Below are 24,775 nucleotides of genomic sequence, written 5' to 3'. Positions count from 1 at the left end.
CATATTCCACATTTTAGTGAGGAATATAGAAACAAACACAAAGAAAAAAACAAATTGTTTATGTGCAGTAGATGCCCTGGAAACATACCAATAGATTCTGCAGCAGGAACAATTAATTCATCTGGAACGGGACCAGGGATAGCAGAGGGTCTGAAAATCAAAATACAGCTCAATAAGAAAAATAACAAAATATACTCCAATGTATCAATAAAGTGAATGTATCATATATAATGTAGAGAGTCCATTACAGTTACTGGAAGAGGAATATGGGCGTAAAAATATGAAAAACTATTTTAGGTTATTGGTTTAATTCTTTCCCTGATGATGGGTCCACCAAAGAGAACAAAGTCAGAACCTAATTAAAATATGCAGTGTATCCCATAGAACACTTAAATTAGTACACTGCAGATAAAACAGTCTTATTTTTTAAAATCGAAATTCAAGGAATTGTTTTTCAACACTCAGTGAACTACTTTGGGCCACAAGATATAATTCCAGCAGATATTTATTATCATTTAATCATGTCCTTCCTTTGTGGGACGATAGCACAATAGATAACGAGCCAAATCCTGAAATGTTAAAACTGCTGCCACTCCATCAAGTATTCAGGCCAGTCTTGTATCAAGAAGAATACTTACCAAAACATATCAGTTTGAAGGAAAAAGTGTTTCAAGTGCTTCATTCATAACAGGTTTTATTTAAATTTTAAATGTATATTTCCCACCTGGATATAAGATTTCCTTTCATTCTTTAACGTACATTGTACTGCACACAAAGCAAAAAAATAAACTCCCACATTTAAGGTCTGCAGTGCAGCTAACCTAGATCAGGATACTCAAGCTGGAGGCCAGATGAAAAAGAAGACAACCCACACAGAATATGGGGTAGGATGAATAACTCTATATTTCAGGAGAAAACACCTACACTATAAACCAGTTCATTAAGTAAATTACCTAATTAAACCTGTATCAAATTAAAAGAAACTATTCGGGCATTTGAAGTGATTTAATGTTCATTTCTTTTCCAGTTTAATTTCAAATGTTTACCACGTTCACTTACAATATTTCTAACTAATCTATATCATTACATCTCCAAATTATCGATGTAATCAATTCAATGAAACCTGTAACCAAAACATTAATAAAAAAATCCATAATATGTACCTTACAATATAGCGGGAGAAATCCATTCCCGAAGATAGGAGCTCATTATCAAAGTAATTTCATAAATATTAATATATAATGGTCAACTATTTCCTTGCAATATATTTTTGAAGTATTTTTTATTATAATTTATTTTATAAATTTTGTCATCATTCTTCTCCTTTTGCTTTGTTAGTTGTCGATTTTATCCTTTATGAATAAATAGTTTCAACGCTTATTTAAAAAGACTTTCACTTTCCTTTTGTTAATATATAGATGATCAGATTATATAGGTTGATTATAATATGTGAAGTATTGATATATTTATCAATATCATATTAGAGTCTAAGTAACTCTAAGTTCAGACTTTGATTTCAATAAATATTAAGTCTAATATGAGACTTGAACAAGAAACTATTAATTCCTTACAGATGAGTCCGACTCTGACTATAAATTTCAATCTCCCAATGACTGTCTATTAATAATCACAGAATATTTTTGAAATAGACTGCATTCACTACAATCCAATATCTGTTGACTGCAGACGTTATAGCATGAAGACTATTTTTGTTTATGTGTTTGAATATGTATTGTTCTGCAGTCACCGTCTTTATTCATGGTGACGGGGAGTCACATCACCAATGGGAGTGACTCCTGCATGGAGTCACAACCATTGGGTACATGACTTCTATGTCACACCCACTCAAAAGGTGATCGGGGATACTCAAAATACAGTTGTTGATTTTGTTAATGATCGCTCAGATTTAAACTATTATTGTTATAAGATTTTATTATATATATATATATATATATATATATATATATATATATATATATATATATGTATACTGCAATATTGAATAGTAATAATATTCTACACACACACACACACACACAATTTGATTTATCCAACTTGATTATAAACTTTAACACTCACTCTTAGTTAAGAAGGATTAACACATGAATAGTTATTACCTAAGTGTAATATCAAAGAAATTTAAGAATATCTTTTATCATAAGATATCCAATATTTTGATATCATGAGTAATGCCGCCTAAATATCAAGTCACATGATATTCACCAAGTACTCAAAAAATGTTGATCAATAATGTATCCTCAATAATACTTACCATAGAAACATTCATGGTTTGTTAAAGGAACTTAATCCACCATGCAAGTTATCATCTATCATGATCTCCTTAGACATCATGAGATTTCCATCACAATAGAAGGCCATGGTTTGTTTGAGGAACTTAATCCACCATGCAATTTATCATCTATCATGACCTACTTAGACATCAAAAGATGTTCATCACAATAAAAGATTAAGTTATTGAAAGATCATCACCTTCCAGTGACTTTTACAAATACAAGTGATAATCATTTGGAAGTCCTCATTTCCTCATGATGTACACAGGGCCTAAATAGTAATGAAATAACATAAATATTTTCATTAGTACAATAAACAAATAAGTTGAGACTCTTTCTCAATATTTACAATTATATCAAGTTTACCTCAGAAGTCAGTAACCATCAAGGCCTACAGATTGCTGACTCCTACCCTATCTTGGGACAAAGATCTATTGCTTGGATTTATACAAGCCCCTCCTTGGTATTATTCATACTTCCACTCTTAAGTCAAATAGTATTTAACATTGCCAATAGTGGCATGTTGTGATGGTTAAGTTGTTGAGTTGTTATCCTTGCCATCAAGGTTCAAATCTAATGGGGATGAGGTCCCCCGTTTGTGGCCTCACTGGTGCATAGCTCCAGGTCAAAGCGTTTACCCCTCTTTAAAAAAAAAAAAATAGTATTTAAGATTAAATATGCTATCTATCTATCTATCTATATATATTTTATTACTCTGTTAAATATAATTATTTATATCTTCAACTATAGTCATCACTTATTAATTGGCTCAAAAAATCGCCAAGAAATCAGCCGCGGCATGTAAAGTATGGAGTTGGAAATTTAAAAAAAATAACTTGTTTTTTTAACTTTCTTTTTGACCTATTCTCTTTGTTATAACCCTAAAGGGCCTTCTATTTGTTAAACATGAGTAGAAGAGAGGAAAAGTGAGAGAGAAGAAGAGAAAAGGAAAGCCATAGGTTTCTAACCGGCAAGAAGGAAGAGCACCAAAGAGATCAGCAGGCCATTTGGGGAGCCCATCAATTGCATTGGGAGCATTAAGGAGCCAATATCAACACTCCTCAACTCATTTGCAAGAGGTAAGTGCTCCTTTTTTTCTTGCATGTTAGTGTATTATGCATTTTTTGTTAAATTTTTAGTGTATTATGCATTTTTTGTTAAATGTCTATAGTTTTCAAGATTTTTACTGTAAATCTTGAATGTTCTTTATTTTTACTAAGTTGCAAACTAGGGTTTGTTGTTTTGTAGTTTTTATTAGCTTCAAACTTTGATATTTAACATTAAAAAAATTATTGCAGCAGCCTTTGCTCTCATTTTTCGCAAATTCGCAATGGGTAAAAAAGATGAATGTTGGAAATATAACAAAGAGTTTCCTAGAAGAACCAAATATCAAACAAAATGTATGTTTTGTAAAGAAAAAATAATTTCCGGGGGTATTTATAGATTGAAATTCCACATTGTTGGTATACCTGGACACGATGTTACAGTTTGCACTCACCAAACTCCTAAGGCAAAACACACTTTCTTAATGGCATTAGAAAAAATTGAAAAAGACAAAGCAAATAGAAAAATGCAAATTGAAGGGTTAAGGGGTATTGGCTCTCATGTTCCCGCATCCGCAGCCGCATCCACATTTGCATCAGCATCAGCTTCCGCATCTGTAGGTTGTGTTGGAGAGGGTTCTTCTAGGCCTCCTTTTTATCCTAGTTCTTCTGCTCGTGCTAGTGCTAGTGCTGGTCAGTCACATACTGAGACAGAGTCCCACACCAACCTATTGCAGCCTAGAGTGCGAAAAAACAAAATGGATAGTTACTTTGTGCCCCGCACTACTCCTGGTTCCCAACCCACGCTTGAGGGCATGGGTTTGAACAAGGAGATTCATGATGCTGCCAGAAAGGAGATATGCAAATTTTGGTACTTTTGCAACATTCCATTTATTGCAGCCAAGTAATTGATTCTTTTTTCTTTGTTTTCTTTAAAGTTAAAATTAAAAGTAAAAGTAAAACTTTAATTATATCTACTTGTTTTATAATTTGAGTCTTTGACATCTAAATTTGTATTTGTGACAAGGCTCCTTATTGGCAGAATATGATAGATGCAGTTGCTATTTGTGGTCCGGGGTTTAAAGCCCCCAACTGAGGCTGAGTTGAGCGAATACCTCTTGGATGAGATGGTGGAGGACATGAGGGTTGACCTCGAGGAGAACCGAAAGGGGTGGATTGCAAAGGGTTGCACCATCATGACTGATGGTTGGATAGATAGGAGGAATAGAACACTCCTCAATTTTCTTGTATCCTGTGGAGGTGATTGATCATTCTACTTTCCTACATACATAATTGTAAATTTTGATTTGTTAATTGCTAATTTAATATTATAATTCGTTGTTTTGTTACTTGTAGGATATACCATGTTCATCAAATCCATTGATGCTTCTGCACATGTAAAAAGTGCTACATACTTATGTGAGGCTATTGAGGAAGCCATAGCAGAGGTGGGGGAACAAAATGTGATCTAGGTGGTGACGGATAATGCAGCAAGTTATGTTGCTGCAGGTAAACTTTTAACTTTTCAAGTTTTGAAAATAAATTTATTTGAATTTTGAAATTTGAATTTCTAATTGACTTAAAATTGTTGTAGGTAAACTTTTGATGGAGAGGCACCCCACCATATTTTGGTCCCCTTGTGCCGCACACTGCATTGACCTCATGTTGGAGGAAATTGGCAAACTTGAGTTTGTCAAGTCATGTGTGGAAAGGGCAAAAAAATATGCAAGTTCATTTATAATCATTCATTTGTCCTTAGCACAATGAGGAAGTACACAAGAGGCAAGGAGTTAGTTCACCCAGGTATCACGAGGTTTGCCTCGAATTTCATCACCTTGCAGTCCTTGTTGACATCAAGGGATGGATTGAGGAGCATGTTTGTTGGGCAGGAGTGGATTTGCTCTTCCTATGCTACGACCACTGTAGGGTTAGATGTGGCGGATTGCATATTTGACGAGGATGATTTTTGGAAACCCGCTAGAGAAATCCTTAAGGTAAATTTATTGCAATTTAACATTTAGTATTTTACTTTTACTTTAAGTTATATTATTTTATATTTAGGTTTTGACTCAAATTTTTTGTTTTACTTTATATGTAGGTCACTAAGCCCCTTGTAGCTTTGCTACGAACTGCTGATGGGGAGAAGCCCTCTATGGGCTACATTTATGAGGGCATGGATAGGGCCAAGAAAGCCATCAGAGCCCAATATGCAGGAGTGCAGGAGAGGTATGGCCCTATTTGGGACATCATTGATAGGAGATGGCAGAATCAGCTCCATCAACCTATCCATGCAGCAGCTTACTATCTAAATCCGGCATTTTGTTTCCGTCCTGAGTTCGAGGTGAATGCGGAGGTTCTCACTGGCTTATACACAGTGATTCAAAGGTTGAGTAGCGATGAAAATAGCGCTACTGCAATTGTTGAGCTAGACCAGTTCAACAATAAAGGAGGGCCACTTTTCTCTGGCAAGATGGCCATAAATGCTCAGACAACACTACAACCAACTAAAAATTAAATAATATATTCAATGTTCATGAATCTAGATTCTAAACTTAAAGTTGATTATATAATGCATTAATTTTAGAGTTGTAATTTGTAAATGAGACTAATTGTTTTTGTTTTTCCTTATTTCAGATAGATGGTGGCAAATGTTTGGGGCCACAACCCCAAACCTTCAAAAAATTGCCATCTGTATTCTAAGTCAGCCGAGCAGCGCTTCTAGATGTGAGCACAGTTGGTCCATGTTCGAGCACATCCACTCGAAGAGGAGAAACAGGTTGACAGTGCAGAGGTTGAATGATCTTGTCTTTGTTCATTACAACCTTCGTCTTAGGATCAAACAGATTTTGGGCACTGACTCCTCTCCGATCATTCTGGAGGAGATTGATCCAGAATCAGAGTGGATCACAGAGACCGTGGAACCAGTCTTCACTGAGGAAGATTGCACGTCGGTTGACCAGGTGGATGTAGAGGCTGAGGCTGTGGCCATGGCAGAGGAGGCAGCTAGAGCACGTTCAAGCATTGGTAGACGCACACGTGCACGCACAAACACAGGCCCTAGCGACGTTGTTCGTGAGCCCATTGCCCATGCAGGGGACATGGCTCGGCGGTCCTCTAGGACCTACCTTAGACGCCTTTCTCATAGGCACATTGGATACTTAGAGGCTGACGTTGAGGCTGTAGCAGAGCTAGAGGATGATGATGAGGATGATGGGGGGCTTGAGCTAGAGCCTTGTTTTTATATTTTGTTTACACTGTATACATATTGATAGTGATACTGAATCACTGATAAACATACGTTTCAAACTTTCATGGATCTTCATCTTAGATTTATACATACATTTATGATTTGATGTCTTATAGATCTTCATGATTTCATCTTACATACATTCTATGATTTGAATCATTATGATCATTTGATTTTTATTTATTTCAGCTAGCCTACAATTTACATTTTAGTACATAATTATAACATAGTTATGTATGTTGATGGATTTTATGTTTCATGTTTATGTATGTTAAGTTTTAACTTCTCTTTGATGATGTTATAGTGTGTTTAAGTTATATTCAATAAAGGGTGCATGAAATAAGTCTTAAATTGTTAAAATCTCTACATTTAAAGGGTTTTTTCAAATTTGCCAATTCATCGCCGATTCACCGGTGATTCACCCCCGATTCACGATTCGTTTCGGCCGTGCCAATTCCGATACGATTCTGATTATCGTTACTATGCAGTTAGAACTGTAGATTTTGAGGGAATCCATTGCAAAGTTGTTGTCTATGCAACTTAAAAACACTTATTCCTTCCTTCGCCGAGTTAAAATAGTAATAAGATTGGATATGACTGTCAAAGATAACTTAAATCTAATGAGATAAATGACTAATCCTATCATGGGAAATACAATCCAAATGCAAATCAAGAAATCTAAGATAAATTAAGTAAAGTCCCGATGGGGGACACTACATTTCACTATATTTTCAGGTTATTTTGACACAGCTGGGGTTTCTATCCAATATCACATCTTTCATGACCAGAGTTATGAAGTTTTTTCATGATTTTCCACTAAAATCATGGATGTTGCTTGCTCCCTAGGCCATTTCTTGCAGTGTTATTAATTGTCCTATAAAATTTTGTGGTCCTATAGAGAGCTTGCAGGTTCAATTTACCTTGATGGAGGAAAATAAACTTAAGGCTATGAAAAAATTTGCACAATTTATATTCCTAAAGCTAAGGTTTCTTTATTTTTGTTTTTTGTAATTTTGAATTGCAGAAAGGATGGTTTTGTTTCTGCACATTGTGTTCAAAGGCAGATAGAACTTCACTAACAAGACCTAAAACAGATGGAAATTTTAAAAATAAATGTTTTTCTAAATAAAGCTTCTCCATGAAAAATCAACCAAGTTCAATAAAGGAAAGAACTAAAAAAAAACAAAGCAAGTCAATCCCTTCTTGATATCATAGTTTCCTATATATTCATGAGCTTCGCATTGTATTTATTTGAAAAAGGAGAATGCAGCCCTGGATATGGATTAGAGGCAATCTTCAAGATTTGTTCAGAATTCTCGAAGGGTTTTCTAATCTGATTGACGGGTTCTAACAAGTTTATGCAGACCTGAAAGAGATTCTCATTCCAGATTTAGAATTTCAATCTGAGAATTCTGGGGCAGATTCAATGTTTTCATCCTCCTCTTTTCATACTTTCAGTCTTAATTCTTGATTGAAATTCAAATTTATAAAAAGATTGAAGATATATTTTGGACATAGCAATGCAACGTAAAATCATAATTAGATTTAATTAGAGTTAAAATTTTATACTTTGTATTTGTAAACTTCATGTGCTCTCCTAGCTTAGAATTTCTTATCTTTTCAGGAAAATACAGCGAAGAAATTTCTCAAACCCAGTTGCAGCCTACCTCAAGCTAGAAGGAAATTCAAGAGGAAAGCGAGAGGAGATGGATTTTGAAAATTTAGAGGAAATCAATAAGAAATTTGCAAGCTAGAAGGAATTCAAGAGGAAAGCGAGAGGAGATGGATTTTGAAAATTTAGAGGAAATCAATAAGAAATTTGTCTAAGTGTTTGAAAATCCTTATTTCAACACAAAGTCGACCTTGAGATGAAAAAGTGTTTAAAGCATTGGAATTACTAAGAGGCATGGAGATTTCCACAAGTTAACAAAAAGTACACTCAAGAATTCATGGAAATTCCTATTTCTAAATGAAGTCCACTTAAAATTTGTGGAAATTCTGAGTACTAAAAGAAGTACACAAAGAATTCATGGAAATTCCTATTTCTAAATATGTAGTCTCCTCATTGAAAATTCATGTTCCAAAGCCAAGACTGCCTAGCCTAGGATGACTTCAAATTTGGCTAAGTATTGCCAAGTGTTAGGAAATCCCACAATTCTACATTTGGTCCTTGCAAAGAAAAACAAGGAGAATCTTTAATCCATTATGAGATCTGCTCTAGCAAGGAGGAAGAACATAGTTTTAAGTGTTGGGAATTCCTTGAATGTCATCAAAATTCACCACAAAGAAAGAATTTTCAAGGGAGAAAATTTGGTCAAGGAAATTCCTTGATATATTGTGAACTCCAACTCACTAGAAGAAAAATTCTTGAAATATTCCATGGAAAATTATGGAAATTATTCCTGAAGTCATGAAAAAATGCTTATTACAATCCATGGAGAATCATACAAATTTCTTGAAGATGCAGAAAATTCCTAATTCCAATCCATTGAAAGTTGTGAAAATTTTCAAACGTGTTGGAAAATTCCTAAAGTTGTTGAAAATCCACTTAAACAAGAAAAGTCCACCCTCTCACGATGAAAAATTAACTAAGTGTTGACAACCAAGGTGATAAATGCAGACTAAGAGATGAAGTTCACTCTTTGGAGCCAAAGAAAAGTTGGAAATTTGTGTAGTAAAAATCCATGAGGTTGAAATCAACCAAGTTTCATAGTGAAAATGTTAAGTTTATGCATACAAAAGAAGAGGTATAAGTTTCTAAAAAGAGATGCTATGAATTTTGGAAAGAGTTCTTTTAGAGAGTGAAATCACCAAGGAAATGGTCAAAATTGGCTAATTATGGAAGGTTTCATAAAAGTACATTTCCAAGGATGAAACTTCATCATTTCCAGATTTTAGGAGGCCGTTTCCAGATTAAAGGCTACATTGGTAAGTCATTTTAATGGGTTATTGACAATTTTCTCAATGTTGTTTTGTAGGTCTAACACAAAGTGAACAATAAAGGGTAGACAAAGATGGAGGAGATGCTACAAACCAAAATTTTCAAAGATCAAGATCAAAAGAAGGAATTCAAAGCAAATAAGGAAAGGTGATACTCACAAATGAGGAAATCAAACACATCAACTACAAAGAATTTCAAGACAAGAAAGATGCATATACAAGGGAAGATTTCAAAGTTCACACTAGGAAGTCTAGGACCCAGGAAAGTTCAAACAGTTCGAAGTTCGGGTCTAGTTCGAACTTGGTTCGACCAAGGTGCGATTTTTGCACTCCTGGACTTCCTAGTGTGAACTTTGAAAACCACCTTGAAATTTTCGAACCCACAGCGAATTGGGCCCCGCAGATGGTTAGAAAAGTGTTTTATGAGCAATTCTTAATTGTTTTTTGGTGTCCATAAAACCTAAAAGTTGTTATTAATTGGTTTTGTGCCCTCTCATTGTCATTTTATGTTTCTAAATAGGTTATTTTGTCTTAAGGGGGAGCACATAGGTTTTTGAGCAAGCATCTGGTTGTGCAAGGAGGAGTTTGAAGATTGATTTATTAGTGTTCTTCAAGTGTTTGTGCATCATTCATACACATTTACAAGCTTGCAATGGCTGGAAAGGTAAGATCCTATTCTATTTTCTATTATTTTTGTTCTAGTTTTTAACTTTTTTCCTTTTTCCATTTCTCTTTCAATCTTTATATGTTCTTTTGAATCTTCTCCATTATTCCAAATTTTATCATTTTCTTGCTTAGAAATTATGAACATGTATCTAATTTCTTGCCATAGGGAAAGGAATGTCATCTACCTCTTCATCAATAGGCAACATCGAACAAAAAATGGAACCCAACTCTGATTCTCCTCTATGGAAGTATGTAGACATTTTAAAACCCCTTGTAGGAGGTAGTGCATTACGTTGGAGATGTAAGGGATGTGGTGTAGAAAGAAATAGTTCTTATTATCGTATGGTAGGTCATTTATGTGGTTATAGTAGAAGAGGAGTCAAGAAATGCCTTGGCAAAAAAGGTGCCCCTATACCAAATCAAGCTGTGTTAAAATATATTGAAGAGCATGAGGCAGCAGAAGAGAGAGAAGGATGCAGGGCAACAGAACAGAGTAGCAATGCCAATAAAAGTAAAAGAACAAAGGGAATGCAACCCCCCCCCAAATGTTATAGTACAAGACGACCCCTTCTTTAGTACCACAACGGACACTAACACTGAATCTGTCCCTGTTGTACGCAAAAGAAACGGGCCAAAAGAAACTACTTTCCAAAATAAGGGCCGCGAAATTGCTAACATTAAGGTGGGAAGGTGCCTATATGCAAATGGGTTGTCCTTTGATGTTGTTCGCTCTCCATTTTGGAAGGACATGTTGAGGGGTGCCAATGAAGCTCCAAAAGGGTATTGTGGCCCTGGGTATGAGAAAGTCCGCACCACCTTGTTTGATGACGAGGTCCAACAGATTGAAAATCAATTGAAGCCCATAAGGGACTCATGGGTTGAGATAGAGGTGACAATTGTTTCAAATTCGAAGCTTTAAAAGATTGAAGCGTGATTGAGAAATCAAGCAATCAAGTTGGGATTTAAAGTGGGAAAGATGAAATCAAAGTCCTTCAAAGTCAAGTTATTGTGGGTTAAGTTGAAAATCCAAAGTCTAATTTAATTTTGGCTACTCAAATAGTCCAAAATATATTTTAAAGCCATATTTTATGCATAAGGGCCATAAAATCCTTATAGAAATTGATTTTTCATACTTAAATTGTCAAAATCTTAAGGAAAAACAGTTTCTAGTTATAAAAATACACAAAATCTAGACTTGCTATGAATTTCCTCCCTTAAATTAAAACAAATTTTGGACTTATTATGAATTTCCCCACTTAAATTGATGAAAATCCAGACTTGTCATGAAATTTCCCACTTTAAATGGCATTTTATTGAAAAATTCCAAGTGTTGATAGTTTATCTAGACATGGCTCGATTTTCCCCACCTGGAATCTAAGGATAAAAGATGTGAATGAAGAGTCTTAATGCAAGGTAATTTCCCTGTTTTGGTTTTATACTTACAGTAGGGGTTGTTCTAATGGATGTTTGGATTTATCCAAGGACAAGTCGATTTTCCACTCTTATATAACTAAGGACGATGAAATTTTTTCCAAGTATGGGAACTAGTTATCTCTGCATAGGTTGAAATTCCTCGCTTACTAAAATAAAGGGAAAAATGCTTCTGCGAGTAGAATGTAAGAACTTTTCCTTGCATATATCTTTTTTCCCTAGTTTGACAAGGAGATGAGACATGCAGATACCCACTATAAAAGTGTGGATTCCCCCTTTGAAGTAATAAAAGGGAACTTAGTCAAAAACAAATTGTAAGTCCACATATGGATTCATTTTCCCCTTTAGTGTTTTTTTTTAAATAAATTCATTAAATAAAAAAAAGAGGAAATATATAATAAAATGTTACAAGCTATCCCACATTGCTTGCGTGGGTGAAAAGCAAAGCCAAACAAACTTTAAAAGAAGCTACAACCGCAAGAAAATAGGGTTGCAAGAAAATATGAGCGGTGAGAAAATGGGGGGGTAAAGTTTCAGGTTATATCAGCTATTGAGAGCATTGGATGTGCAAATTTGATTTTCAGAAATAAAACCCATGATGATTCGTAAGGATTCGTGGGTGTGGGTGTGGGTGTGGGTGTGTGTGTGCATTATATATTCAAAAAAATAAGATAACTATACATAATTATAAAACTAAATTATTTCAGAGTATGAACCTACGATGCTTGATCGTTGATCAATGCCAAATGTCAAAGATAAAACATTATCATTATGATTCAAATGAAAATCATCACATCAAATTATTGATTTATAAACAGAAAATTCAAAGTATACTTACAGTTCATTAATATTTGAAACATGATTCAATATTCATGAATCAGGAAAGTGTTCATCAATCATCAAATGGATTATCAAAAAAATGTGGATCATTGGGATCTTCAGTAACTGCAAGTAATAGATCGTCATCATCCATATCAAGTAAAGTGGCTCTAGCAATATCCTGAATGGTCATATCTAAGTCAACAAACTTCGAAGCCACATCCCCAAGCTTCTATGCCCCCTTCTTGTGTTTTGGATCCTTACGTGCTAAGAGGCGCAAGTTGTTGTGACAAACACCAAGTCTTCTAGTTTTTCTTACCTAGTTGGTTACGCTTCACTGAGTGGATTAAGGAGTATGTACTCCAATTTCACTGAGCATCAAAAAAGCTCACAAACTAGAGAGAAAACAAAGAAAATTAAAAATAAAAAACAAAAGATAAATTCAAGTGTGTTAAGTACATTAAAACTTAAATTCTACATTGCAAGTGGCTCTAGAAAAAAACACTTAAATTCCAAAGACTTACTTGTGATAGGACCTTAATTGCAAGAGGTTGGAGGTACATACTGTAAGAATCCCTGTTGGGTTTGATCAGAGAATTTAAACTTGGACTAGTGGAATTTTGTCAAACAATTGGTGTACAATCAACTATCTTAAGCAACGATACTATTGTAATATTACTTTACTGATTATCAACATAAATGCCATGGAATAGTTACATTAACAATGAAATAGTGACTTCAAGAATGTACATTAATATTGGCATGAGAAAAACAATTTGTAATATCGATTTATAATGGTAACAACAAACTAGGATTTGTTATACAAGGCACCATTGACTAGACTCCAAATTCATGTAAAGATTAACCTAAACATACAGCAACTGGATATGCGGTTTTGATAAATGTACAACAGACCCGCTTTTAGCAATGGAGAATGTCGTAGTGGAGGCCCCGCTATACTATTTGTGCTTGCCCAATGTCCAACATCTAGTCACCCATTCTTCTAATGTCGTATGTTGCATGTAGTCTACTCGGCCTAGCTGCTATAGACCTGATGTGTTTGATTATCTTCACTCCTACACGTCTGATTTTAAAGTTAAAGTTTTTTATCCCAAGTGCCACCACCCGCAAACTGCCTGGGAGTCACGTGATCTCAAACCCGAGCACCTTCCTAGCTATTATGTCTCCTGTCTTCACCAAATATCTCTATGGTGTGTATCAAAAAATGCCAGTATTGCTATTTCCAAATGCTACGGCTGCCCTCTATATTCACAATGAACTTCCACGGGTACTAATAAGCTCCACTAGGTCATACCTATCTTAACCGATGATTCTTTAGTCACTGTCCAAATATGAATAATAAAAATTTCACCAATTCTTTCCAAGATGAATCTCCAAGAAACAGCTAGGGCTACGTGCATCCTTAAAGCAACCACTTTTCGAAGCAATATGTTAACATATTTCATGGCTGCAAATCCCAATGCATATACTTTCTTTATAACCTCAAAGTGAGGGGAGTGCAAACAACTAAGCAATGTGGGATAAAAACCTATTTTGTCTTTTAGTCACTTAAGTCATTTTGTCATAAAGTGACTTTAAATAATAAAGTACTTATATAAATCAACTTAATAAAACAATGTGACTTAACCTTAGGAGTTCCCAATTAAATATCTCCTCTACTAAAACCAAAAAGACTCTTGTGACTAGCTGGCATCCTAAAATTAAATGTCGTTAGCCTTTCCGAATGGAATGATAGACCAACAAGGTGCTATTAGGTCTAGTGCGGAAAAGGGTACATTACAATCCTCCCTTCTCGGGATTGCTTGCCCTCAAGCAATCTCAGTGCGGGATGCTATAGGATTGATTCTCCTTCCCAAGTGGCATTTTCATATGGAAAATCCCTCCAACGAATTAGATACTCCTTGATAGACTTGTTATGCAGCTTCCTTTCTCTGAACTCTATTACCTCTATTGGAGCTAATACTAGCTTCCCTTCCACATCAAGTAGGGGCAATCCAATGGAGGGTACTACATTCTAACCAATCGCTTTCTTCAAGCAAGAAACGTGGAAAACGTTATGAATTTTTTTGTCATCTGGCAAGTCCATCTCATAAGCGACCTCTCCAACCCTTTGAGTAATATGATAAGGACCATAAAATCTAGGCTAAAGTTTTTGAGACCCACTCTTCTTCAAGGAACTCTACCTGTAAGATTGGAGACAAAGATAAACCATGTCACCCAACTCAATACTCCACTCTGTCCAACGGCAATCAACATACATCTTCTATTGATTCTAGGCCTATAGAATGTTCTCCTAAAGAGATCTAGGAATGTCCTGCTGATCCTGTATCCAATCCCTAGGTAGTGGTGCCCTATTGTCCTACAAAGCCAGATCTACAAATGACAGAGGCTCACTACCATAGAGAGCTCGAAATGGAGTCATTCGGATGGACATGTGGTAGGAGGAGTTATAGCAATACTCCCCTAGATATAAGTTAACCAACGCTCTCTGTTGCCCTGCTACATAATTCCAAAGATATCCCTCCACCCATTTGTTTCCTATCTCAGTCTGCCCATCTGTCTGGGGGTGGTAACTCGTGCTAGGTGTCAACTCCATACCTACCAATCTGAATAGTTCCTGCCAAACGGTGTTGAGGAACTTGTTGTCCCTGCCACTCACAATGGTTTGAGGAAGACCATGTAAACAAAAAACCTCTCAAAAAAATAACTCAGCTACTTGAGAGGCTAACCAATCTGCAGCTATAGCAAAGACATGAGCGAACTTCGTCAATCTGTCCACTGCCACAAAAATGGAATCTCTGCCCTGCACCCTCGATAAACCTATAATAAAGTCCACAGAGATACTCTCCCATTTCTGCACTAGAATAGGAAGAGGATGTAATAGTCTAGCTAGAAACTCGTGCTTTGACTTATTCTAGTGACAAGTCCGACATTCTCTCATATGTTGGAGGACATCATCCTTGAGGCCCTTCCAGGAAAGACCTTTCCCTGACCTATCTATAGGTTTTAAAGAAACCTAGTATCTGGGTGATGGTGCATTACGAAGAGTTCCCAAAATCTTTCCTTTGAGTTTAGATTCTGGCACGAGGTAGATCCTATACTTATAAATAATCACATCATCGATTACCTTGTACCTTTTGTCCTGAAGTTGTCCATTTATAATCTAGCATGCTTGAGTATTCTTAGAATACCCAACCAGCAAATGGGATTCCAATCTGTCAATATCTCAGAAATAGCACAACATTCTACCACTAAAGGTCTCCTGGAAAGCACATCAATAACTACATTGTTCTTACCCTTGACATACTCGATGTCAAAATCATAGGCCTAAAATCTTACTGACCCACTTTTGTTGTTTTTCATTTAGATCCTTTCGCTCTAAAAAGAAGCGCAAACTGTTGTGATCTGTCTTAATTGTAAATCTGCCCACCAAGTACTGTCTAAACTTGGTTAACGCATGCATAATGGCCAACATTTCCTTGTCATAGGTGGAGTACAATCTCTCACCATCCTTGAGCTTCCTGCTCTCACAAGCTATCGGGTGCCTATCCTGCATCAAAATTGCGCCAATCCCGCTCCCTGAAGCGTCACACTCTAGTACAAAAGGGCGAGAGAAATCAAACAATTCCAAGACTGGGCATGTGCTCATCACCTTCTTGAGCTTATCAAAGGTCACATGTACATCAATTGTCCACTAGAATGCCCCCTTCTGTGTGAGATTAGGAAGGGGAGTTGATTTCTGTGAGAAGCCTCTAGCCAACCTCCTATAATAAGAGCAAAGACCCAAGAAGCCCCTCAAATTTGATACGTTCCTCAATGGTGGCCAATCTAGGATTGCCTGAATCTTTTCCTGGTGTACCTTCACCCCATTTGCACCAATCAGGTGACCAAGGTACAGAAATCTTAGTCATTCCGAACTCACATTTTGCCTCATCTAGATGTTGTAGGTGCTCCTCCCAACCAAGATGTCATCAAAAAATACTAACAGGATCTTTCGTAGTTGTTTTCTAAAAATATGGTTCGTACATGACTAAAATGTAGCTGGCGCATTAGTGAGTCCAAATGGCATAACTAAGAACTCGTAGTGTCCATAGTGACATTGGAAAGTTGTCTTATGCACATCCTCCTCGCGAACCCATATCTAATGGTATCCATATCTGAGGTCTATCTTCAAGAAATAAACTGCCCCATGTAGTTCATCCAATAACTCATCAATACAAGGAATAGGGTACCTATTCTTAATGGTCCTCTTGTTGAGAGCATGGTAATCAATACACATGAAGAGTGTCATCCTTCTTCACCAATACAACTGAAGAAGCGAAAGGACTAGAGCTAGGTTTGATGTGTCCCATCTCTAAGAGTTCCTTAATCGTCTTTTTTATTTCCTCTTTATAGTGCCTGGGATGACGATAAGGTGTAGCAATGATGGGTTTGGCACCATCCTCTAACTCAATGATATGCTCAAACCCTCTCTCTGGGGGAATGCCTAGAGGTATGTCCTCAAAAACCCTCTTGTGCTTATCAAGCACTGGCTGAATGTCGATATGAAATTGCTGCCCTAAATCTAAGGTAGCCTTAGAGGAAATAAAACAGCATGCTGCCCATTCCATGTTGTCATGCCTCATAATAGCCTCCATCCTATGGCTTGAAATCAACCTGTGTTCACCCTCTAGCATAGCCTTGAGAATCACCTATCGGCCATCCTGTAAGAATTCCAGTTGCATCTTATCATGATCAACTGTGTACCTGACAATAGTATACAACCACTATCTTCCTAACATGGTATCTAATCCATCCAAATCGACCACATAAAAATCTGCCTCAAGAAGAAAGTCATCAAAGTGAATCGGAAGTCTTGACACTTTCCCGATGCACCTCAATCTCTAACCTCCTGTTACTCTAACCTCAAACTCAGGTATATCATCAATTTGTAACTTTCTCTTCGTAACCCAGTGTGTGCTTATGAAGTTATGCGATGCACCTGTATCTAACAGACATGCAATACGATGTGCTCTAACTACTCCCTTCAAACAAAAGGGGTGTTTCATGGGATCACTGGAAAGGGAAGCTATGATAGGAGGTTGTCCCTAAGTGGATTCCTTCTTTCTCTCTCTAGGTGGCTGCTCCTCACCTTCTTCCTCATCACTGCCCTCCTACTGCTCATCCTCCTCCTCTGAGGGCACCTCAACATAATGTATTTTGCCTTTGCCAAGGCATCTATGATCCGGTGTCCATGGCTCCCTACAAGTGAAACATAGCTTCTTCCTCCCGAGTTCATTCCGTGTCTCGAAGTCCATCCTAGGAGGGGTAGCCTTCTGCTGGTTCTTATTCTTTTGGAATGAAGTGGACCCCTTATAAAGTTTCTTAGGAGGCTATAATATCGAAAAGGGTGAGTCTAGATCATGTGCGATCTTAATAGCATCATCCAAAGTGTTTGGCTTAAGTACCTTCACCAAGCTTCTATATATGTCCCATAAACCCTCAATAAACAACATTACCTTACGTTGTTCTGACATATCTGGAACCATCACCGAAATCTATTAAAACTCATCAATGAAGTCATCTAGAGATCCATCCTGTCGCAACTGTGCCAAATCCCTGTAATAGACCTCAATCTCCTTCCTATCAAATCGAGTGATCAGCTTAGAGATGAGAGTCTCATAAGACATAATGAGACCATAATCCTAGGTGACCAACCCATGATGCCACCAATCATATGCTGCTCCCTCTAAATGCATTGTGGTGAATCTAGTGGCTTCTGTCTCTGACATGGACTTAAGTGTTAGGTAGGTGTCTAGCTTGTGAATCCAAGCTCTCACGGAGGTCTTATTGCTGCCATCAAAAGTGGGGAGAGATAGTTTGTTCATAGCTTGTGAATTCAAGTCCCTATTCTGTGCTCTAGATTTCCTGTTTTGCTGTGGTCTCTCTATCTCCCTTTTTTATTTAAGTATTGAACAAAAAACAAATTTTGCTTAAACGTATCAGGGAATAGATCCCATTCATCGTACATTGCCATAACATTACCCAGCAATAAGGCTGGTCCCGCGGATGGTGCTACCTCTTTCTCTGCATTAAAAACGGCCATCAAAGGCCTATCATTGTTCTGTGTGGGGGCCCTAACAGCTCGGGGTAATCCTGCCACACTACCACCTCCACTGTGATGACTCAGTGCTGCCCTATGAGGCGGAGCTAACTGCTACATAGCAACTCTAAGTTGCTGAAGTGCAGTCGTGATATTATTCTGCCCATCTCTAATAGCCCACAAGGTTTCCCTCACTTCCCATTCTTGTTCATTCTCATTACGAGCCATTTGAGTGTCTTGTACCTATTCACCTATCCCAAACGTTAACTACTCATCAACTGAATAACTATCCTCAATGTCAATTTGATCTAAAGATTATACTTGTTCAGGTTGGAAGTGACTAAATTTATAGGGTTTCCTCCTCATGCCTAACTGTCCTTTTTCCTATTTAACCCAACGTGTTACGTAGTAATCTTTCCCACAAGTTGGCAGGACTTATAACTCTGGTACCTGTAGGAATCCCTAGTTGGTTTGATCAAAGAATTTAAACTTGGACTAGCGAAATTTTGTCAAACTATTGGTGTGCAATCAAGGATCTTAAGCAATTGTATTGTTGTAATATCACTTTACTGATTATCAACATAAATGCCATGGAATGGTTATATTAACAATGAAATAGTGACTTCAAGAATGTACATTAAGATTGGCACGAGAACAACAATTTGTAATATCAATTTATAACAGTAACAACAAACTAAGATTTGCTATACAAGGCACCATTGACTAGACTCCAAATTCATGTAAAGATTAACCTAAATATACAGGAACTGGATATGCGGTTTAGATAAAAGTAGTACAAACCTGTTTTTAGCAATGGAGGATGCAGTAGTGGAGGCCCAGCTATATTGTTTGTGCTTGCCCAATGTCCAATGTCTAGTCACCCACTCTTCCTATGCCATACGTTGCCTGTAGTCTACTCGGCACAGCTGCTATAGACCTAATGTGTTTGATTATCTTAACTCCTACACGTTTGGTTTTGATGTTGGAGTTTTGTATCCCAAGTGCCACCACCCAGAAATTTCCTAGGAGTCATGTAGTCTCAAATCCAAGCATCTTCCTAGCTACTATGGCTCCTGTCTTGACCAAATATCTTTGTGGTGTATATCAGAAAATGCTAGTATTGCTATTTACGATTGCCCTCTGTATTCACAATGAACTTTCACAGGTACTAATAAGCTCCACTAGGTCATACCTGTCTTAACCGATGATTCTTCAGTCATTGTCCAAATATGAGTAATAAAAATTTCACCAATTCTTTCCAAGATGAATCTCCAAGAAACAGCTAGGGCTACGTCCAACTCTTCCTCTTTGCTATTAAGGGTTTGCGTCCTTAAAGCAACCAGTCACATTCAAGCAACGACTTTTCGAAGCAATATGTTAGTATATTTCATGGTTGCAAATCCCAATGCATATACTTTCTTTATAACCTCAAAGTGAGGGGAGATGCAAACAACTAAGCAATGTGGGATAAAAACCTATTTTGTCTTTTAGTCACTTAAGTCATTTTGTCATAAAGTGACTTTAAATAATAAAGTACTTTTATAAATCAACTTAATAAAACAATGTGACTTAACCTTAGGACTTCTCACTTAAATATCTCCTATATTGAAACCAAAAAGACTTGTGATTGGCTGGTATCCTAAAATTAAATGTCGTTAGCCTATCCGGATGGAAAGATAGACCAACAAAGTGCTATTAGGTCTAGCGTGAAGAAGGGGACATTACACATATAGTCTTGCTCATGAAGGTACCACAATGTAATACCATCCATTCTACTTTGGTCACTTGCAGAAATAGAGAACATTGGATGTACAAATTTGTTTTTCAAACTAGGGTCTAAAATTTTCTCGAACTACACATTCTTTGGAAAATTGATTTAATTCCCACTAACCACAAATAGCTCCAAATCTAGTCATTAGTGATTACGAGGGTAAGATGTATGTTTTTTTATTGAATCTGAAGCATTGACAGGACTAAAACAAATGTTATTAGACTATGTCTACAATGGTACAACCCCACTCCCCCCTTTAAAATTAATTTTTGCGGTTGTTGATTCTAAGTTCGGGGACAAATTCAAGTTCGAGTATTTGATTCATGGATTCATTTTTAAAAAAACTAATATGATTCGTAAGAATTCGTGGGTGTGGGTGTGTGTGTCTGTGCATCATATTTTCAAAAAAATAAGATAAATATACATAATTATAAAACTAAATTATTCATAGTATGAATCTATACTGCTTGATCATTGATCAATGCCAAATGTCAAAGATAAACATTATCAATATAATTCACGAGAAAATCATCACATCAAATTATTGAATTATAAAATGAAAATTCAAAGCATACTTGTAGTTCATTAATATTTGAAACATGATTCAATATTCATGAATCGTGAGAGTGTTCATCAATCATTGAATGAATTATCCAAAAAATGTGGATCATTGGGGTCTTTCGTAGCTGCAAGTAATAGATCATCATCATCAATGGAACCAAAACTGGTTCCACTAGCACTAGTGGGTGTTGTGTTATCCTCACCTTCATCCACATCAAGTAAAGTGGCTCTAGCAAGATCCTAAATGATCATATCTAAGTCAATGAACTTCAGTGCCACATCCCAAAGCTTCTCTGCCCCCTTCTTTTATTTTAGATCCTTACGTGCTAGGAGGCACAAGTTGTTGTTAACAAACACCAAGTCTTTTTTTTTCTTACCTACTTGGTTACGCTTCACTAAGTGAATAAATGAGTATGTACTCCAATATTGTTGGACATCAAAAAAGCTCACAACCTAGCGAGAAAACAAACAAAATGAAAAATGAAAAACAAAAGATAAATTCAAGAGTGTTAAGTACATTAAAACTTAAATTCTACATTGCAAGTGGCCCCAAAAAAAAAGCACTTAAATTCCAAAGACTTACTTGTGATATGACCTTAATTGCAAGAGGATGAAGGTACATATAATCTTGCTCATGAAGGTACCACCATGTAATACCATCCATTTTACTTTGGTCAATCGCAGAAATAGAATCTGCATCTTTTCCTGAGATGAATAATCCAAATTTTGTCCTAACATTTGCCCCCACGATTAGATCGCTAAAGATCCTACTAAGTGCCCTCTTATACCTATTAGTAACCTCACCATCTCTATATGGTGTCACTCTACAAGAAATAGCAAATACCTATTGGCTATGACACCTAACAGATGCAAAGCTGTAGTCATCTTGTTCCAGTAGTGAAGAACAATTGCTTCCATCTTTTTGTATAAGGTGTCCTCAGGTTCACTCTCTCCTTTGTATGACATGGGATATCAAATGATGTTTATGTAAGTTATCTTGATGTAAATTATGTTAATTAAAAAATTTTATATTTCTTAATATACAAGGATAGAGGATTGTATTATAACTTATCAATGTTACTTTCTCCAACATGGTGTCCACGACATAATAGATATTCCCCGAGCATGGTTTATCAGTGTTGGCAAATTGAAGCATAGACATAATAGGCTTGTCGAATTGCAGCACATAATCCACACGAGCCCACCATTCATCAGCTAATATCAATGCCTTCACCTTTTGGGCCCTTGTATTGGATTGCTTCCAAATGCCCCATTGGTTGCTAATTGCCATTTATGACAATGCATCCTTTACCCTCACAAGCCATCTAAGGATGATTGTGTGTGATGCAAAGCCAGATTCAGCCACCTAAAAACAAGATTTTTATATTAACAGCAGCCATAACAAGGGAGTTGGCCCTTAGTAGATCACCATGGACAAACCACTCAAACACAGCATATTAACAGCAAACTATTACTAGCAAATTACTAGCCCTTCCCTTGATATCAAAAAAAAAACCCAAACCAACAAATTCAAACCATATTCTAGCCAACATGTTATCCCATCTACTAGTAACAAACATAAAACTACTAGCAGCTGACATAAGATCCCATATACAATCAGTAGAGACAAAATTTATACCATATGACATAATGTTCTTCCAATTCAAAACCGCATTCTTAATACTACTAAAACTACAGCTAGTATATCGACTGAAATGTTTAAACCAAAATAATAAGTTTTTAAGGCCCAACAGCCAAATCAGAAAAGTAAATGTTGGATAATTCCAGCAGCAAAGGTCCACAAGTAAACATAAAATAAACACAAAGGCCTAAACTTTGGCCTTTTCTTTTCCTTCCTTGGCCTACAAGATTTTGGCCCAGTCGTCCACCAAAAACCCATAAAGTTTCTCAAAGTCCTCTGCACCAAGACCATCCTCATCATTCTCCTATTGCAGTAATTGGAGAGTGGTGGCAGCAGCATGAGTGACTTTCAAAGAAAACTTGGAGAGAGTCGTGAATCTCTCATCCAACGCACCTCCATCTCCCTCTTCATGTCTTTAACCAACCTAGACAGCTCCTGGCATCCAGCACAATTCTCTTTCGCAATCTACATCGTCTGTACCTACATCACCATAGGTTTAGTGGAAATCATATTCTTTTCTTTCTTATCCACCCACACAAGCGAAGTAGCCATCATTGGCGAATTATCTTTTTGTTTCCTTAGAGATGAGATAGCTTTAGAGGTAAAATCCACCGTATTCATTTAAAGATTGCAGACCAATGGGTAGTGTCACAGTTGACCTTCTTTTTCTTGTTTTTTTTAATCTCCTCTGACACCAAGCAATTATCTTTAGTCCTTGTCCCCTCATCATCTTACTCCTTCCTCATTGTCTTCTTGTCCTTACTCCCTTTTTTTCTCGCTGGCTTCTGATTCTATCTTCTCATTAAGCTCCCAATTCCTACAAACTTTTTGCTTCATTTTGGCCCTACTTTTGGCCAACCTCCCAAATCTTCTTCTGCCCCCATCATTCTCATCCCCAAAATCAATAAGATCAATTTCTTCAATTTTTTCCATTTTTGGATTTTGCATTTTTTGGGTCCCAATCTTCTTTGGGTTACCCAAAGGTGAGGAAGAGGGGGAAGGCTTAGGAGCGGGGTCACAAAGCAACTCCCACCATTGCCAGTTGGATTAGGCAGCACCTGGTTATTAACTAAGGCAACACAATGAGGAGCAAGGGCAAGGTGAAAATTATAGAGCTGAAGGATAAGACCCTAGTGTCAAACAGTACAAGTTTTCCCTTTCTTCCTTCTATCCTTAACATCTGCAACAGTGGCTTACAAATCATGTAAAATAAAATACTAAATGGAAATTTCATCATGATTTCCAAAATGATCCAACAGTGGGAAATGGTGGAAGAGCAAACACCAAATCTACCCTCAAGGGTCAAATATTTCATGAGCACAAAACATACCTCATTTGAAAGGTACAAGAGGTTGTTACGACTAAAGCTACCTCTGAATCTCACCGGTTCTTAACCCTTCTTGAAGATCCTATTCATACTCGTTTCATCAATGAGCTTCATGACCTTTTTCCATTTTTGTCCTTCCATTGAGAGTCCAATAGCCATGGCGATAATTTCCTCGTTCACATGGAATGAAATAACATTAATAGTGAGTCTTCTATCAGTCCAGGAATCAACAAGTTGCGACGAAATCTTATCATCGTAGCCAACCATGGCTTCCATAAAAGGAACCAGGCCACCTTCATACAGTCCGACCCAAGTACACGACTGACTCCCTAGCATAATCCTCAATCCTTGAAGGCTCAATGCGAACCATATCACCCCTCTCGAGCCCTACTCAAAATTCTCTAAGAACTCTAGATTGTTTAATTTGGAAATGCCCTTGCTCTCTCGTTTTTGCCTTAGAAATTAATTTTCCTTAGGATGATTTAGAATGAAATTAGAAGCAGTGTTGCTATAATTATTAAAAAGCATGCTATAAAAAATATGTACCTTCAATAGTGATCAATCATCATATATGTATGTACTGCTGTCCTTTCTTCATCTTAAATGCCACATAAGCCTCTGGGGCCGTGCTCTATAAAGCAATTTGAAAGGTCAATGAATATATAATAAATAATCATCCTATATCTTATACTAAGATAGTCCTCCAAAGTCTTAAGCAACTACGGTCTACTTAATTCCATTATAGCTAAATAGTACTTTTTCCTATCCCTCATACCATCAGTAAAATAACATCAATCGCAGCCTTTTTGGTTTAAAATCAAATTTAAACCCATATCCTGCCTCAACATAAACACCACCCACAAAATCCAATAAAAATTAATACTTTTCAAATTAATCATAATTCCCCTTGTCTAAAATTGTGTTCCCTCTCAAT

General features: G+C 36.7%; 1 protein-coding gene across 7 annotated transcripts in view; it reads right to left on the bottom strand.

Annotated features, from left to right (window-relative positions):
* The window catches only part of TGH (SWAP (Suppressor-of-White-APricot)/surp domain-containing protein), a 199,770-nt gene that overhangs the window by 106,066 nt on the left and 68,929 nt on the right, over nucleotides 1-24,775 (bottom strand). For all 7 annotated transcript variants that reach the window (XM_089826310.1, XM_089826314.1, XM_089826315.1 and 4 more), the window contains one exon: nucleotides 89-150. In XM_089826310.1, coding sequence (XP_089682436.1) covers nucleotides 89-150 — 62 coding nt within the window. The remainder of the gene's footprint in view (nucleotides 1-88; nucleotides 151-24,775) is intronic.

The sequence above is a fragment of the Cupressus sempervirens genome, chromosome 4 (assembly GCF_028749045.1).
Source record: "Cupressus sempervirens isolate cs-2001-9-10 chromosome 4, ASM2874904v1, whole genome shotgun sequence".
In the NCBI taxonomy this organism is placed as follows: Eukaryota; Viridiplantae; Streptophyta; class Pinopsida; order Cupressales; family Cupressaceae; genus Cupressus; species Cupressus sempervirens.
This window is presented reverse-complemented; position numbering and strand designations above follow the sequence as displayed.